Consider the following 19,707-nt stretch of genomic DNA (forward strand, 5'->3'; position numbering starts at 1 on the left):
TTGTATCTGGACGGTAAGTCTTATAGAACAGCCATCAGGTAACTAGTAGTGCCTCTAAAAACGTCATATTTATTGAATTTAACTTTAAACAAATTTACTAATTTAAAAAAGTTATTATCACTTATCGATAATCGCTAATCGAATAAGCCGATTAGTGTTCCGATCGGAATCCGATTTATTAAGCGTTATGTAGTCATTGTAGATCTCAGGTAAGCTTTCACTCCCTTGTATTTCTTATTAGTACTATAGATTTCAGGGAACATTCTATTATATTTTTTTTCTGAATATATCTTGTCTTAACATATTATAGATTTTAGAGAAGATACCAGAAATTTTCCATGTATCGACGTTTTTTTCCATGTATACCATGTATCGACGAATTCTTGCATGAAACATTAATATTATATAATACTTTTTTTTTTAGGAAGATATCTTACAGTTGAACGTAAGATAATTTCAATGACAATAAGTAAAAGGGAGTCCCCTGAGGTGCAAGGGCTCCTTTGTGATTTGATGAAAGTAAGACAAGTCTTGAGCAGTGCTTATCTTTTATTACAATCGAACCTAAAACTAAATACTTCAAAGGAGTTTTTCAAGGGAAGAGAAACATGATTAATTGATTCTATACATTTATGAAAATCAATTTAGTTTTTTTTTTACCATTTTCAAATTAGAGCTATTTTTGACGTGATTTTCTTTCATTCAAATTACTTCCATTCATAACAACTACAAACGTGATTGATAATAACTACACAGGTCAGACTGAATAGGAACCAGTGAGCTACAAATTGAGTATATATGGGAAAAGCCGGTATACCGTTGGAAAATAATTTATTATAGACATAATAGTAACTGAGGTATCCAAATGATACAAAAACCGAACGCTTTTTTAGAATAATTTATTGATGGAAGCAACATGAAAATACCATCCGTTTTAAAAACTCTTCTCACAAAAGATCGACATTATAAGCTAAAATTTCAATCTATCGTATTTGTTTGAGCATTTAGTCACAGGAATATATCATTGAAAGAGTAAAAAAAACATTATATGACAAAATTATATCGACAACAATCCGTAGAATAAATAGCTTGAGTAAATTTTAACACTAAAATCTTATGCTTTCTATTGTTGGTACATGCACAGACTTCCTTTGGATAAAACCAATTTTGTTTATTTTTTTCACAACAATCAACACAACAACATATCGGTTACAAAAATATGGTATCGATAATACCGTATTGTTAGTACCCGTTTATGTTATTTCAATATCGTGTTGGCCCTATCTTTCGCGTAACAGAATAACAATAAACACAATAAACTTTCCAAATCCCCAATAACATCAACTGATAGAACAGTTTTCTATATCGATATTGAAGAAGATTATGTATCGATATTGGCACAATTTCTTTTTTTTAAACTCCCTTTACAGTAACTGCCCAAACCACATGTTAGAGAGCAAAATTTTCATACTGTTTATACCGCATTGCCACATTAATTTTCCATACCGAGTGTATTGGCAATATAGTCCCTATCCTAAGTATTACACAATGCACCCAAACAGCCTGTATTGTATCACTATCCATATTGGTTTATGAATGTGCATGTATATCGGTCAATATCGATACTGGCACAACATCATATGTACATCGATATTGGTACATTTTTTTTTTTATAAAATCTACCACAAAACCTGTTGACACAAAATATAATTACATTTCGATTGTATTGGCAGTACTGTGCATAACCAAAGATTCACAATACACCGAAACAGGAATCACCACCTGTATTGAATCACCACCGATATTGACTCATGATTGTGTCTTGATCTACATATTCAAATATATGCGGTGCGTTCATAAGAATCCCAATTGTCCCGGTAGTAGTGACTATAAAAAATATGTACAACTGTAGTCTATCTATCACCATGGCAACATATTTCCAGTCTTCTCGTATCTGAAAAAAAAAAAAATGATTACAAGTTCTGAGACTGCAATAGTCAAATATCAAAAAAAGTCAAGCTTGATTTTTTCACATAAAAGAACGTCTGTTGGAGGAGGGACAATTCATATCCCTGCCACCACTCCCCGCCAAATAAAAGAACAATACCCTTTTTTGGTATATTCATTGAAAAATTACACCTACTACTACTACTACTACTACTACTACTACTACTACTACTACTACTACTACTACTACTACTACTACTACTACTACTACTACTGCTACTACTACTACTAATAATAATAATAATAATAATAATAATAACTCACCACAGCACCAAGCCACCTGAGGCCAACACAGCTACGCAAGCTCCTCCATACCAATTTATTCAAAGCATCATTCTTTACACCCTCCCAGAAGGTTCCTATTTCCTTCAAATCTTTCTTTATGATATCCTCCCATCCCAGAAGAGGACGACCTGCTTTCCGTTTTGACCTAGACGGTTGGCTGAAAAGGATAATCTTCGGCAATCTGTCATCTTTCATCCACAAAACGTGCCCTAGCCATCTAAACCTTTGTTTCGTTATAGCCCTAGAAAGCGGCATTGAACCTTATTTTTCGTACAGCCTACTATTTGAAATACGGTCAGTCAGCCGGGTACCCAGAACAATCAGTAGGCAATTTCTCTGGAAACCATCTAGTAAATATTTATCCGCTTTTCGGAGCGCCCATGCTTCAGAGCTATATTTGACCACTGTCATCATTGCACCTTCCAATATTATAATCTTGGTTTGCAGACTTATCTCCCTATTTTCCCAAACTTTTTTTTTAATGTAAAAAAAACTCCCTGAGCCCATTGGCTATTCTACTTTTAACACTTTTACTGCTCCCACTGTCTTTACTAATAATAATACCAAGCTAAGCTGCCCACCTAATTAAACTTTTCGTTACCCAACGTCACCATTTCATCGTCACTTATTCCTAGCGTTAGTGACTAAGTCTTCATGACATTAATTTTCAAACCTATTCTAGCACCCTGAATTCGCAAAACCTATAAAAGTTTATTCATTTTGCTCAAACTTCATTTAGGTTTACACCTCCTAGATTTAAAAAAAGACCATATTTTTGGTTTTACCATTATAACAAAAATTCTAGAAAATTTTTGCTTTCCCCTATATTCCTGTGAATTGGTGCCTCTGTCCATATACTAATAATTCATAATACTGTCATCAAATTTCACAGCAAGTGAAAACAAGAAAAATTTAAATATCTTGGTCAAGATCTCCACTGGGATTTCTTCAGTCCAGAAAAAAAAAAAAAAATATGGACAGAAGCAATGAAATGAAATAAAAAGAAAAGCTTAAAAAAATTTTGGGAGTTTTTATACTCCTTTTCTTTCCTTTTTTTTGCACAAAATACGACTGACGGGAGGTCCTGTTCAATATTTATATTTAAAATATGTATTAAAAAAATATTTATTAAAAATATGTGTTAAAATAAAATATTTAAAGTTAAATATTAAATATTGTATTAAATGTTAAATATGTATTAAATATTAAAATATTTCAAATAATATATATTTAAAAGTTTTCAGTGACAGTGAATTTACCAGTTTCTCACTATTCTGCATAGTAAATTATGTCGTAAATTATTATTTGATATGGTACAAAGTTCAATCTTTCAATCATTTTTAGAAATCCTTCGGGATGTGTTCATTTTTTTTTTCAATGAAACAGGGGAATTTACAATTCTGAAGAAAGCATTATCGGGTTGCCACCCATCAATGTTACCACTTTGTGAACAACAGTAATTAAGTTCCCAAAAATATAATTTGTGAAGAAAGAAAAAGCAACCAAAAAAAACAACAAAAGAAAACAGTTATTAAAATATAAAAACTAACTCCAACTGGAAGAAAGGAAATGAAGCAAACTGATAGGCGAAAATAAGAATACAGAATACACGGAATAAATGACAGGATTTGTCAGTTCTTTGCATGATACCACAGATTCATTCAAGAAAGTAAGTCAATAAAAGCGAATCGATACATTTTGAACCAATACATTGCAGTTAATACGATTCGAAGTATTAATCTTAGGCATTGTGTTTCGACAATAAGTCAAAGAATTTTTTCCCACTGAAAAAAATAAATTTGAAAGCAAGAGACTTGTTTATTTCAAACAAAACCATTATTTTTTTCAGTCAGATTCAAATTAAAGTAATCATGTTTTCGAGGATTTTTTCTCCTTAGTCGTTCTGGGCTGTAGTGAAAATCATTTTTCTGTGGGAAATCTACAACATTAGCAAGCGGAGCCTTTCAATTAGGAGATAAGTTGTCATTAGCCATTACTTTTTGAAAATAGCTGTCACGACCAAAAAAGTAAAAATGACAAGAAAAATTAATAATATACCGCAACAATAATGTACATAGATAGAGCAAAGAACCAAGATGGATAAATTGATTTATTGAGAAATCAAATTAGCTTTAATAATTATATCAATACATAGCTAAGCTTTTTTTAATATTTCTAAGTTCGTTAGAAACATTAAAAAAAGATAATCCTTCTGCGGTGTGAGTTAGACCTTTTTCTTAACAATTAAACATGATCAATTAAAAAATTAAACCTGAATTATGCAATTAAAATTTAAAATGATGACACTACGATTACAACACTAAACTAAAATTATAAAATTATGAAAAATTGGAACATTAAAAATTAATATTTAAACACTACTAAATATTATAACAATAGATTATAAAATTATACAATTAAAAATAATAACAATTAAAAATGGTTTAATTTTAGCCATTAAAAACGGTTAATCAAACCTTAAAAGTGATCTAGCAAAGCTTGGCTATGTATTTATCAAACAGTTCGTGGTAACGAACTGTAGTAAGGAGCGACCCGGCTCAATAGTAACCAAAACTCTAAAAAATTGAATTTTGATATCAATAGCTACATCAAAAGAATCGCATTTTAATGCTGATTTTAAATATATAAGTTTCATCAAGTTTAGTCTTACCAATCAAAAGTTACGAGCCTGAGAAAATTTGCCCTATTTAGGAAAATAGGGGGAAACACCCCCTAAAAGTCATAGGATCTTAGCGAAAATGACACCATCAGATTCAGCGTATCAGAAAACCCTACTGTAGAAGTTTCAAGCTCCTATCTACAAAAATGTGGAATTTTGTATTTTTTGCCAGAAGACAAATCACGGGTGCGTGTTTATTTGTTTGTTTGTTTGTTTTGTTTTTTTTTTCTTTTCCCCAGGGGTCATCGTATCGACCAAGTGGTCCTAGAATGTCGCAAGAGGGCTCATTCTAACGGAAATGAAAAGTTCTAGTGCCCTTTTTAAGTGACCAAAGAAATTGGAGGGCATCTAGGCCCCCTCCCACGCTCATTTTTTTCCCAAAGTCAACGGATCAAAATTTTGAGATAGCCATTTTGTTCAGCATAGTCAAAAACCATAATAACTATGTCTTTGGGGATGACTTACTCCCCCACAATCCCTGGGGGAGGGGCTGCATGTTACAAACTTTGACCAGTGTTTACATATAGTAATGGTTATTGGGAAGTGTACAGACGTTTTCAGGGGGATTTTATTTTGTTTGTAGGTGGGGCTGAGGAGAGGGGGCTATGTTGGAGGATCTTTCCTTGGAGGAATTTGTCATGGGGAAAGAAAAATTCAATGAAAAGGGCGCAGGATAAGAAAACAATGAAAAATAAACATGAAAACGTTTTTTCAAATGAAAGGAAGAAGTAGCATTGAAACTTAAAACGAACAGAGATTATTACGCATATGAGGGGTTCTAAAAATACTTTAGCATAAAGAGCGAGGTATTTAGGAGGAGATATATACCTCGCTCTTTATGCTAAAGTATTTTTAGTAATTTCAAATATTTATTCTACGGCCTTTCTGATTCAGGGGTCATTCTTAAAGAATTGGGACAAAACTTACGATTTAGTGTAAAGAACGAAGTATTAACGAGGGTACAAACCCCCTCATATACATAATAATAATTAAAGAATATAAAAGTTTGTTACGTAAGTTAATTCTAAAGTTACGTATATTTTTTACTAATAAAAAAAATCGTTAAAATTAAAATTAATAGTTGCCTTTTTATGTAACCGAAAAATTGCATGGCAACTAGGCCTCCTTCCCCATCCCATATTTCTCAAAATCGTATGATCAAAACTAAGAGAAAGCCATTTAGTCAAAAAAGGAATTAATATGTAAATTTCATTTGAATAGTTTACGTGTGGAGAGTCAAAATCAAACATGCATTAATTCAAAAACGTTCAGAAATTACATAAAAAAACTAGTTTTTCTTAACTGAAAGTAAGGAGCGACATTAAAACTTAAAACGAACAGAAATTACTCCGTATATGAAATGGATTGTTCCCTCCGCAATCCCTCGCTCTTTACGCTAAAGTTTGACTCTTTGCCACAATTCTGCTTTTTAAAACAATTGAAAGCTTTAGCGTAAAGAGCGAGAGATTGCGGAGGGAACAATCCATTTCATATACGGAGTAATTTCTGTTCGTTTTAAGTTTTAATGTCGCTCCTTACTTTCAGTTAAGAAAAACTAGTTTTTTTTTATGTAATACAGTAAAGGAAAGCTATTTGATTTTTCCTGTCAATGATGTATGTATAGTCGAAGAAAGCCTTCTAGTTACTTGGTAAACCAAGAAGAGACTTGTGAAACGATGTAAGTCACGAGCCCCATACCAAACTTCGACCGATTTTTCATGCGCTAAGGGTAGTGCATGGTCCTAGTGGCAGGGCGGAGCTGAGAACTGTTATTCATTACATATTTTACCAAAACCCCATGGGTTTTCTAGAAGGAAGGTTGAACCAAAAATTGTCTCACACCTAGAGATAAACCTAACGGAAAGCCAATGGTTTTTGCAAAAACGATCGATTTTCCCCACTCATATGAATTTAGTATTAGACTTTCGAGATTATTCCAATTTCGTGTAGATGGGTAAACCTGAATAAGCAATGCGAAATAAGAAACAATTGGAAACAATACAATAAGAAGTAAATGAGCTAAAATCAACCTAGTTAAATTGTTAACTCTACCTATACTATATGTCTACCTATGCTATAACTATCTATACTACCTATACTATAGTATAGTAATACTATACTATGTCTACCTATACTATACGGCTGAAAATAATTACATATATTATTTTTCTTTTTTTTTCGTTTTTAGAATAGGACTAAAACTCCTTCTTTCCCACCAATCTGTCGGCTTAGTTGAATAAGTCATACATGAATAGTATAGAATAAAAAATAAGATCAACAAGATTATTAACTAACTTTAATTAATTATTTAACTATTGTTGCGTTATCTATTGACTAAAAACAAGGATAATTAATAACCAACAAGATGTAGCATTAAATACCAAAAATACGGAACAGTTTCCAAATAGACTAAGTGAAAAAATATTTGGATTTCCGTTTTAGATTTAGACTTTCATAAGCAAAAATATGTTGCAAATAAATTCCTGTTCAAATTTACACAAACCACAAGGATTTGGGGAAGCTGGAAGGTAAGACAGAAGGACAGAAGGTAAGCTGGAAGGTAAGAAGCTGGAAGGTATGATTATTGAAAGTATAATAGCTTCTTCATTGGAACTGGACAAAACCGTAAGAATACACCTTTATTAAAGGACGTGACTGGTGTACCATAACTAAAGGAAGCAAGTCTTTCCCTTTTTTGCATTCTTCATTTGTGAAAAGTACTTTTTAATCATTTCGGCATTAGTTGTCCTTTTGACTATTAATGCTTTTGTATCTATTTTTTATACTTCAAGTCTTGAAAATCGCTTCCTTTGACTTTTGTTACTTGCAGCATCATTAACATATATTGAATTATTCATTTGGTAAGAAGATTGTTTTAATATCCCGTTATTTGAATGTTTGCCTCCTATGCTATTGATTTTTTGTGTCTATTTTTCTCTCTCTCTTTTTTATAGCTGAAGTCTTATAAAGCGCTTTCTTTAATTTTCCTTACTCGCTGTTTTTAAGGCATGTTGCATTTGCATCATTCATTTAGTTAATTTTTTATATTTCTCAACTTTATTTCTATGCCTCCAACACTATTGATATTTTTGCTTCTGTTGCTTTCCTTTTTTTGTGTGTCAAATATCGACATTCGCTTTTCATTATTTTTATTATTGGTAAAATTAGAATAATTGACATCTATTATTCCTGAGATGTCGCTTGAGGGATTTTTGGAGAAATTCCTGGGAGGATTAGAGGAATAGATTCGAAGGAACAAATGGTATTCACATAAACATAGTACTTCAAAGCTTCATATCTATATACTTCAATTTTTCAGGGACTCGTAAAAGAGCCTTAAGGGTTTATCTTCGCTTTGCACCAACTCTGACACAATAAATAAGTGACCATAGACAAAGGTAGAAATAAGAAAAAATAAGAATAAGATAAGAAAAAACGAACTAAGATGATTGAAAAGGGGCTGAAACAAGCAAATTTAACAGTGTAAAGTCATAAGCGTCCTCTTCTACTGCCGCTACTACTACTAACAACTCATTGCAGCACAAAGCCTCCCAAAGTCAGCGCAGTTACGCACGGCCCTTCTCCATCCTAACCTATTGAAATCCTCTTTATTAACAACCTCTCAAGAATTTCCAATTACCCTCAAATCTTTTCTTGCAACCCACCCAATTTGGTGACGACCTGCTTTCCGTTTGGCCCTAGATGATTGGCCAAAAAGGACGATCATTGGCAATCTGTCATTCTTTATCCGCAGAACTTGTCGTAGTAATGTTCACCTTTCTCTCATTATAGCCCTAGAAAGCGGGATTCAGCCACACTTTTTGTACAATTTATTGTTTGAAATAAGGTCAGTCAGATGTGTAACTGAAGAAAATAAGGTGACCTGAAAGATCAGATGTGTAATAAATGTGTTATAGGCGACATTGTGATGAATATCGTATACTTTATGTCCAGCTTTTGGTATCAAGTGTAAAAGACTCCTTTAGACACAGGAGCAATCTGAGGAACATGACTGTCTTTATTAATTTAACTACGTTAATTAAGTTAAATAGTAACACTGTGAAACTAAAAAGTTCAGAGCCTTTGCCCTTTTCAAGCTGAAGTTTAACTCCAGATTACAAAGTGGAAAAAAGAAAAAACCGAAAAGCATTAAAATATGATGATGAGTAAGACGAATAAGAAGGCTAAAAGTAAAAGCAGTGTGATAAAGGAGTTTCTTAAATATGGTGGTCTGAGGCTAGAAATAAGCTACTGAAGATTATGAATATGATTTTAAAAAAGGGGAAGTACCTAATGATTTTAGGAAAAACTTAATTAAACCACTGTATAAGAAAGGTGACAAGAGTGAGTGTCGTAATTATCGAGGCATTAGTCTGGTCTTTGTAGGTAGCAAATTACTTAGTAATATGATACTTTTTAGACTGAGATATGCTGTAGACAAAGTTTTAAGGGAAGAAAAGTGGGGTTTAGAAAAAGTAAAGGATGTGTCGACGAAATTTTCACTCTTAGGTTAATAATTGAGAAGTCCCTTCGTTGTCAAACACCTTTGGTCCTCAGTTTTATTGATTATGAGAAAGGTTTCGATTCTGCTGATAGAAGAGCGTTAGCAAAGGTATTATCCTTATATGGTATACCAGACAAATACATTAAAGTGATTTGTGCTATGCACAAGAATAATACTGCTGTAGTTAAGGTAGGAAATGAGGTAAGCAACTGGTTTTGTATTAAATCAGGAATTAAGCAGGGTTGTGTTCTATCCCCCCTTAGGTGGATCAGTTTGATGGACTTCGTCTTAAGGAGCACAGGAAAGGCAATTGGAGACCCTGGAATCAAGTGGAGAGGAAAAACACACCTGGACTTAGATTATGCTGATGATTTTAGAATATAAGATGGAAGTGTGAGCAAAATGAATGAATTTTTAGAGGTTTTGCGAGTTGAGGGTGCTAGAATAGGTTTGAAAATTAATGTTAAGAAGACTAAGTCACTAAGGCTAGGTATAAGTGAAGATGAAAAGGTGACGCTGGGTAACGAAAATTGTTGATCAGGTGGGAGCAGTGAAGACGTTAAAAGTAGAATAGCTAAGGCTCAGGGTTTCCTTCACAGTTAAAAAAAAGTTTGGAAAAATAGAAAGATAAGTCTGCAAACCAAGATTAGAATATTGGAAGCTACAGTGATGACAGTGGTCAAATATGGCTCTAAAGTATAGGTGCTCCGAAGAGCGGACGAAAATTTACTAGATGTTTTCCAGAGAAATTGCCTACGGATTGTTCCGGGGCTGACTGACCGTATTTCAAACAGTAGGTTGTATATAAAATATGTTTCAATACCGCTTTTTAGGGCTACAATGAAAGAAAGGTTGAGATGGCTAGGCCACGTTCTGCGGATGAAGGATGACAAATTGCCAAAGATTGTACTTTTTGGCCAACCGTCTGAAGATACATGGAAAGCAGGTCGTCCTCGTCTGGGTTGGGAGGATGTCATAAATAAAGATTTAAAAGAAATGGGAACCTCCTGGGAGGGCATAAAGAGGGAGGCTTTGAATAGATTAGGTTGGAGGAGGATCACGCGTAGCTGTGTTGGCCTCAGGAGGCTTGGTGCTGCAGTGAGTTATTATTAGCAGTAGAAGAGGTAAACTGGCAAAGTAAAAAAAAAAACAGCACAAAAAAGGGAATACTTACAGGAGTAGAAAAAATGAAATATTCACAAGAAATAAAATTCTGCACATAAATTTATCCGACAAATTTTTAAGCTCTGAAGAAATATGGCAGCCCAGCGGATAGCTGGGCTGCCATATTAGCAGATCTCAGCAATATGGGTCCTGGAATTTTATCCCAGTTGCCAAAGGACCGACAGAGAAGGGGACCCGTCGGTTAAATATACTTCCACGATACTGTCTCAAGAATTCTCGGTAAGGTGTTCGTGTGTGGTCCCACTATGTTTATTTTTATGGTTAGAAATCAGTTTAACAGCTTCGTTCGAGAAACCGGGCATCCCAAAGTGAATAAGGCAACATCAAAAGGTTTTCCCGCGTTACCTCCAAGGCAAGAAAATAAACAAGTCACCCTCAACCCGCATGATAAAATAGGAAAAGACATAAAGAAGTGAGGGTTAGCATCAACTAATAAAATTTACAAAGAGAAGAAGTGAACGTTCGCCGATAAGTCAGTGAGAAAAAAACAGCGTGAAGGGCTCACTGAAGGCCAAAGGTATAGACCCTGCTTAAGAATAGCTTATAGGAAAATAGATATAAAATCAGCCCTGTGGCCGATATTGATCATTGAAACTGATTTTTCTCATCCCATAGCCAATGAAAACTACAATATTTATAAAATGACGGTTTTTATTGGCAATCAGGGATGAAACTCAATTACAGTCAGTTGCAATAAGTAATATTGAACTCAGGGTAGATTTGAATGTCCAAGAACTAAAGCAAAATATACATCGGTTTTCTATGTAGAGAGTTTGTTATGTAGAGGGCTTGCTAGGAGCGATTGACCGTCTTAAGTTTCCTCACTATGAATTATTCAGATAGTATATGAAAATACCCAAGAGATCTGTTATCACATAGTTGAGACAACCTACGTAGGGGAAAAACTTTTTATCAAGATGCCTCAAGCCATTTTGAGCAATTCTGAAAACATACCTCTAGCTCACTTTAAAATCGCTGAAAATAGTGCTGTTCTTTAGATTGTTAACACACAGGACAAAAAAATTAGATTTAGGAGGTACGACAAAACTTGGCCCCTGCATTAAGATATGATGAAGGGTGGTGATAATTATGAGTGAATGGTAAGATAATTTAAAGTTCCAAGAAATCTCTAGAATTCCCGCCGGGAAAAATCTTTGGAGCAAGTAGAGAGTACATTGGAAATTGTAAGCTAAGTCCTACTTAAACTCTAGAATTCCCGAATTCTAGAATTCTAGAATCTCTAGAATTCCCGCCGGGAAAAATCTTTGGAGCAAGTAGAGAGTACATTGTAAATTGTAAGCTAAGTTCTACTTAAACTCTAGAATTCCCGAATGCTAGAATTCTAGAATCTCTAGAATTCCCGCCGGGAAAAATCTTTGGAGCAAGTAGAGAGTACATTGGAAATTGTAAGCTAAGTTCTACTTAAACTCTAGAATTCCCGAATTCTAGAATTCTAGAATCTCTAGAATTCCCACCGGGAAAAATCTTTGGAGCAAGTAGAGAGTACATTGGAAATTGTAAGCTAAGTTCTACTTAAACTATAGAATTCCCGAATTCTAGAATTCTAGAATCTCTAGAATTCCCGCCGGGAAAAATCTTTGGAGCAAGTAGAGAGTACATTGGAAATTGTAAGCTAAGTTCTACTTAAACTCTAGAATTCCCGAATTCTAGAATTCTAGAATCTCTAGAATTCCCGCCAGGAGAAATCTTTGGATCAAGTAGAGAGTACATTGGAAATTGTACGCTAAGTTCTACTTAAACTCTAGAATTCCCGAATTCTAGAATTCTAGAATCTCTAGAATTCCCGCCGGGAAAAATCTTTGGAGCAAGTAGAGAGTACATTGGAAATTGTAAGCTAAGTTCTACTTAAACTCTAGAATTCCCGAATTCTAGAATTCTAGAATCTCTAGAATTCCCGCCGGGAAAAATCTTTGGAGCAAGTAGAGAGTACATTGGAAATTGTAAGCTAAGTTCTACTTAAACTATTAATCATGTTCATTTAATTAATAATTGTGGCTATTGCTTCAGTCTATTGCCATTGCCCAGTTTTTTTTGGGGATAAATATCTTATCATGAAGTTCCAAGTGATAGTTCTTAAAAACTTGAAGAATGTTTTTATCACGAAGTCATTGTCAAAAATAGACCATAATTTCTTGGCGATTATTTATGCGACTTTAAGAGGTAATTCCAATGCTTCTGTTTGATAAATTTGATTTTCTCTCAATATAATTTTCTGTTTGTTCGAATGGTTTGCTGTATGCCTAATGGATATTAGCATCGAACTATTTCGTCTGGGCCAAGATCACATTGTGCTTACATTTCGTTTGCAAAGAATTTCAGTGTCATCGGTTTCGATTTTTGGTAGATTACATAAAAAAAAACCAGTTTTTCTAACTGAAAGTAAGGAGCGACATTAAAACTTAAAACGAACAGAAATTACTCCGTATATGAAATGGGTTGTCCCGTCCGCAATCCCTCGCTTTATATGCTAAAGCTTTTAATTGTTTTAAAAAGCAGAATTGTGGTAAAGAGTCAAACTTTAGCAAAAAGAGCGAAGGATTGCGGAGGGGACAACCCATTTCATATACGGAGTAATTTCTGTTCGTTTTAAGTTTTAATGTCGCTCCTTCCTTTCAGTTGGAAAAACTAGTTTTTTTTTATGTAATTTCTGAACGTTTTTGAATTAATGAATGTTTGATTTTGGCTCTCCACACATAAATTATTAAAATGAAATTTACATTTTATTTTCATTTTTTGGCTAAATGGCTTTCTCTTAGTTTTGATCAGACGATTTTGAGAAATAAGGGATGGGAAAGGAGGCCTAGTTGCCATGCAATTTTTCGGTTACACAAAAAGGCAACTATAAATTTTAATTTTTAACGAATTTTTTTATTAGTAAAAAATATACGTAACTTAAGAATTAACTTACGTGACAAACTTTTATATTCTTAAATTTTTATTATGTATATGAGGGGGTTTGTACCCTCGTTAATACCTCACTCTTTACAATAAATCGTAAGTTTTGTGCCGATTCTTTAAGAATGATCCCTGAATCAGAAAGGCCGTAGAATAAATAGTTGAAATTACTAAAAATACTATAGCATAAAGAGCGAGGTATTTATCTCCTCCTAAATACCTCGCTCTTTATGCTAAAGTATTTTTAGAACCCCTCATATGCGTAATAATCTCTGTTCGTTTTAAGTTTCAATGCTGCTCCTTACTTTAAATTGAAAAAACTTTGCCATGTTTATTTTTTCATTGTTTTTTTATGGTAATTTTAGTAAATCCTGCGCCCTTTTCATTGAATTTTTCTTCCCCCGTGACATATTTCTACAAGGAAAGCTCCTCCCACATAGCCCCCTCCCCTCAACCCCACCCCCAAAACTAAAAAAAAATCCCCTGAAAACGACTGTACACTTCCCAATAACCATTATTATATGTAAACACTGGTCGAAGTTTGTAACTTGCAGCCCCTCCCCTAGGGACTGTGGGGGAGTGAGTCATTCCCAAAGGCATAGTTATTATGGTTTTTGACTATGCGGAACAAAATGGCTATCTCAAAATTTTGATTTGTTGACATTGGAGAAAAAATGAGCGTGGGAGGGGGCCTAGGTGACCTCCAGTTTTTTTGGTCACTTAAAAAGGGAACTAGAACTTTTCATTTCCGTTAGAATGAGCCCTCTTGCAACATTCTAGGACCACTTGGTCGATACGATGACCCCTGAGGAAAAAAAAAACAAAACAAAAAACAAACAAATAAACACGCACCCGTGATTTGTCTTCTGGCAAAAAATACGAAATTTCACATTTTTGTAGATAGGAGCTTGAAAATTTTTCTATAGGGTTCTCTGATACGGCGAATGCGATGGTGTGACTTTTAGGGGGTGTTTTCCCCTATTTTCTAAAATAAGACAAATTTTCTCAGGCTCGTGACTTTTGATGACAAAGACCAAATTTGATGGAACTTATATATTTAAAATCAGCATGAAAATTCGATTCTTTTGATGTATATTTTAGCATCAAAATTCCGTTATTTAGAGTTTCGTTTACTATTGACCCGGGTCGCTCCTTACTATAGTTCGTTACCACGAACTGTTTGATATTAGGTTTGCGGCTGAAAAAAGAAACAAACCAATGGTTTTTACTTCTTTATGTTGATGGTTAGACATTTTCAGATTAGTTTTACAATTAGGAATAATAGTTTACGTGGTATTTGTTTTTTTTTAATATATTTTTTTTCTTTTCTTTTTAAGTAGCTTATCAAGTTTACTTATAATCTATAAAAGTCACTATTGTTTCGAAGCAAGGGGTCCGTAGAGGGATACCTAGAGGAAGTACTAGTAATCCAGAAAAAACTTTCAACAGCGTCATTGAAGTTTATTCATGTGAAGAGTTGACGAGAAGGCATAGTTTTAATTCTTAGTAATTGTTTCTTACTTTTAAACAGCGACAAAGCACAATAATCTTTTATCTTTATTTATCTAATATTTTTATTATTTATACCTCCAATTCTCAAACAATAAACCCTAAAACGAAGCACACTACTCAAACATCGACTTGAAAAGTTTCTATGACTCGAATCGGGTTTGAAACCAGCCACACCATCCCTAATAATGACTCTTTTGCGACATGTAATAAAACAGAAAAGAGAGTAACAATTTTAATTTTGCCGTGTTTAATTTCAAGACTATATTGTTTATTTTTTTATTCTAACCGAATTTACTACCTTCCATTATGTATCATTGTAATAAAAGTATTTTTGGCAATGCAAAAAAAAAAGAATAGAATCGAAAATTTCCTATTAAGAAGACAAAATCTAAGGTGGGTGTGTAACTGTACCACCGTGTAACTGAATCCCAAGCAACAGAGCCCCTATAACTGACCCAACGGGCAACTGATGCCCCATGCAACTGATCCCCTGCGTCACTGAACCCCCGTGAAACTAAGCCCCGTACAACTGAACCCTCGTGAAACTGAACCCAGTAAAACTCAACCCCATTTAATTGAACCCCTCGTTTAACTGCGCCCCCTTGTAATTGAAGTCCCGTGCAAATGCAACTGAACTACCGTGCAAATGAACCACTATGCAATTGAACTACCGTGCAAATGAATCCCAAGCAACAGAGCCCCTATAACTGACCCAACGGGCAACGGATGCCCCATGCAACTGATCCCCTGCGTAACTGAACCCCCGTGAAACTAAGCCCCGTACAACTGAACCCTCGTGTAACTAAAGCCTCGTGAAACTGAACCCCGTAAAACTCAACCCCATTTAATTGAACCCCTCGTTTAACTGAGCCCCCTTGTAATTGAAGTCCCGTGCAAATGCAACTGAACTACCGTGCAAATGAACCACTGTGCAATTGAACCACCGTGCAACTGAATCCCCGTTTAACTGATCTCCGTGTAACTCAACCCTCGTATAGCTGTACCCTCGTGCAACTTTAACCTCTATACCCGGTTTTTCAATATTCAACATATATAAGGCAATATCATTGGGTTAAAACCAATGCAAAATATCTACATGTTCAACCGTGTTAGGATTGTTTGTTTTTTACATGATAAATTGCATAAAAAAACTAGTTTTTTTTAAACTGAAAGTAAGGAGCGACATTAAAACTTAAAACGAACAGAAATTACTCCGTATATGAAATGGGTTGTCCCCTCCGCAATCCCTCGCTCTTTGCGCTAAAGCTATTAACTGTTATTAAAAGCAGAATTGTGGCAAAGAGTCAAACTTTAGCGTAAAGAGCGAGGGATTGCGGAGGGGACAACCCATTTCATATACGGAGTAATTTTGCTTTAGGATTCTCTGATACGCCGAATGCGATGGTGTGATTTTCGTTAAAATTCTGTGACTTCTAGGGGGTGTTTTCCCCTATTTTCTAAAAAAAGGCAAATTTTTTCAGGCTCGCAACTTTTGATGACAAAGACTAAATTTGATTAAACTTATATATTTAAAATCAGCATGAAAATCTGAATTCCATTTTTTAGAGTTTCGTTTACTATTGAGCCGGGTCGCTCCTTACTACAGTTCGTTACCACGAATTGTTTGTTAAAAGCCTGTGAAGATGATACATAAAAAAAGCTCTGTTTTGTTTTCACAAAGTTTTTTTTTTAAACTGAAAATAAGGAGCAGCATTAAAACTTAAAATGAACAGAAATTATTCCGCATATGAAAGGTGTTCCCTCCTCGACACCTCGCTCTTTACGTTAAAGGTTTGATTGTTTTAGAAAGTAGAGTTTGACAAAGAGTAAGACTTTGGAGTAAAGAGTGAGGCATTGAGGAGGAGACAGCCCATTTCGTATACGGGATAATTTCTGTTCGTTTTAATTTCTAACGTTGCTCCTTACTTTCAGTTAAAATAGCTTGTCTTTATGTAATTTCTGAACGTTTTTCAACTAATGCAGGTTCAAATTTGACCCCACAATATATGAAAAATTAAAACCAAAATTGTATGTTAATTTTGGCAGATTTATTACGTATATAAAGGGTTCCCCTCCTCAATACCTCACTCTTTACGCTAAAGCTGTTAGCATTAAAAAACAGTTTCCTATTCTAATTAAACAGCCCTCGTATTTAAGTAGCCGCTCTAAAAAAATGGGACGAACTGTTAAACTCTAGCGTAAAGACTAAGATATTTAGGAGGGGACAACCCTTCATACATGGAATAATTTCTGCTCGTTTTTCAAACAATATCGGTAAAGCTGGCTCACCCTCTACGAAATATACCCCTTCTCCTCGAGGAACACTTGTCCTTGGAAATTTCATCCAACGTAAAGTGCAGCCCCCCCCCCCCCGTCAAATTCCCTCCAGACACTTCCATCCTCGCTGAGAATCCTCCTCCCTGTGAAACTGCTTGCGGAAGATTCAGCCTAAGAAATTCTCCTTAGCATTCTTTCACTTGAATAAGACTTGAATCTCTAATCGATTTCTCAATCACTCCAGATGTCCCCCTTCCGTGGAAATTATTTACCGGAAATAAAAACACGCGGAAAACAGCTCCCGAAAAATCCCATTTGAACATCTCAACATGAAAAATTTGGCAAAGAGAATGTAAGACAATTAAAAAGAATTTTGTATATTAATTCTGTCAAACCCCCCAGTGTAAAATTTCCCCTGGAGAATTCATCCTCCAGAAAATTTCCCTACACACGGAACGTTCTTCTATAGAAAGCTACCCCAAGCACAAACCCTCCCCCCGAAAATGTCTGTAAACTTCCCAATAATACATTCTATATGCAAACAATAGTCAAATTAAATAATTTACAGGCATTTCCCTCCCACCCAAACTAGCCAAAATATTTTTAAGGTCTATAAAAATTTTACTGATCTAGGTAGATTCCCTGTTGTTTTAAAATTCAAAAAATTTGCATATTAAGCCTTCAAGCCTCTACAATAAGGTTCTATGATTGTTTTGTAGTTAGGGAGGGAGAGAGATGCGTCAAAGGGTAGATTTTGATACCAAAACATCCCGACTCTCATGAAGCATTCAGTTAACTACAGAATTTGTTCTAAGGGAAAACGAGGGGAGAGTGGAGGTAGAAATTGATATAAAATCCCCAGGGCTATATCAGGACTTTTGTTTGGAGGGTTATATTTTGGTGGGGGGGGGGGTGAATTTTCGGCTGAGAATATTTGTAGTCTACGCTGTTTCTATGTGAGCAAAAAGTAACATTAAACCCCAAAAGGACCAGAATGCATTATGTATAGGACGGGACTGCCCTTGGCTCATCCCCACCTCCACCTCACGGTCGTAGAAAGTTCGGAGGATGCTCATTCGACCATAAATTGAGAATTTTAGTCCTTTTCTTATAAGTCAAAAGTGGTTGTAAGCCAACCAGCTACTGGGAGGAAGCAATTTTAGGGAGGTGTTTTCCAGTGGGGGGGGGGGGGGTTAAACGCCTAGATCTGCAGACAATGAACGGGCGAAGGAAACTTCATTAAAACACATAAACAAGGAATAATAAATCTGGCTTTAATGGTCCGTGACGTCTAATTTTCTTTGTTTTTGTGACAACAATACAGAGCTTTTTAATTAATCATCTTGACAGGCGTTTACATCATAACTTTAAAAAACAAATAATCCAGCAGTTCATGGTAACGAACTGTAGTAAGGAGTGACCCGGCTCAGTAGTAACCGAAACTCTAAAAAAAACAAAATTTTGATTTGAAAAAACATGATTTTAAATATATAAGTTTCATCAAATTTATTCTTACCCAACAAAAGCTACGAACCTGAGAAAATTTGCCTTATTTTAGAAAATAGGGGAAAATACCCCTTAAATGACATAGAATCTTAACGAAAATCACACCATCGGATTCAGAGTATCCGAGAACACTACAGTAAAAGTTTCAAACACGGATGCGTGTTTATTTGTTTGTTTGTTATTTTTTTCCCAGGGGTGATCGCATCGACCCACTGGTCCTTGAATGTCGAGGGAGGGCTCCTTCTAACGGAAATTTTAAGTTCTAAGAGCCCTTTTTAAGTGACCAAAATATTTGGGGGCCTCTAGGCCCCCTCCCACGCTCATTATTTTCGAAAAGTCACTGGATTAAAATTCTGAGATAGCTATTTTATTCAGCATAGTTGAAAAACCTAACTAATATGTCTTTGGGGACGACTGCAAGTTATAAACTTTAACCAGTGTTTACATATAATAATGGTTATAAGGAAGCGTACAGACGTTTTCAGGAGGATTTTCTTGGTTGGGGTGGGATCGAGGGAAGGGGGTTGTGTGGGGGAACTTTCTATTGAGGAATTTGTCATGGGGTAAGAGAATTTTCACGAAGGGGGCGCAGGACTTTTCTAGAAAATTTTAAAAAAAACAATGAAAAAATAAATATGAAATTTTTTTTTCAACTGAGAGTAAGGATCAGCATTAAAACTGAAAACGAAAAGAAATTACTAAACATATGAGGGGTTCATCTCCACCAAATACCTCACTTTTTGCGCTAAAGTATTTTTAGGAATTTCAACTATTTATTCTGCGGCCTTTGTGATTCAGGGGTCATTCTTAAGGAATTGGGACACAATTTAAGCTT

The 19,707-nt window shown here is 34.9% G+C and overlaps 1 protein-coding gene across 1 annotated transcript in view; it reads right to left on the reverse strand.

Moving 5' to 3' along the window:
* Positions 1–1,604: 1,604 nt before the first annotated feature.
* The window catches only part of LOC136039287 (acetylcholine receptor subunit beta-like 1), a 128,358-nt gene continuing 110,255 nt past the window's right edge, over positions 1,605–19,707 (reverse strand). Inside the window, exon 10 of the mRNA XM_065722889.1 lies at positions 1,605–1,954. Coding sequence (XP_065578961.1) covers positions 1,793–1,954 — 162 coding nt within the window. The 3' untranslated portion in view covers positions 1,605–1,792. The remainder of the gene's footprint in view (positions 1,955–19,707) is intronic.

This window comes from Artemia franciscana, chromosome 19 (assembly GCF_032884065.1).
Source record: "Artemia franciscana chromosome 19, ASM3288406v1, whole genome shotgun sequence".
Taxonomy (NCBI): Eukaryota; Metazoa; Arthropoda; class Branchiopoda; order Anostraca; family Artemiidae; genus Artemia; species Artemia franciscana.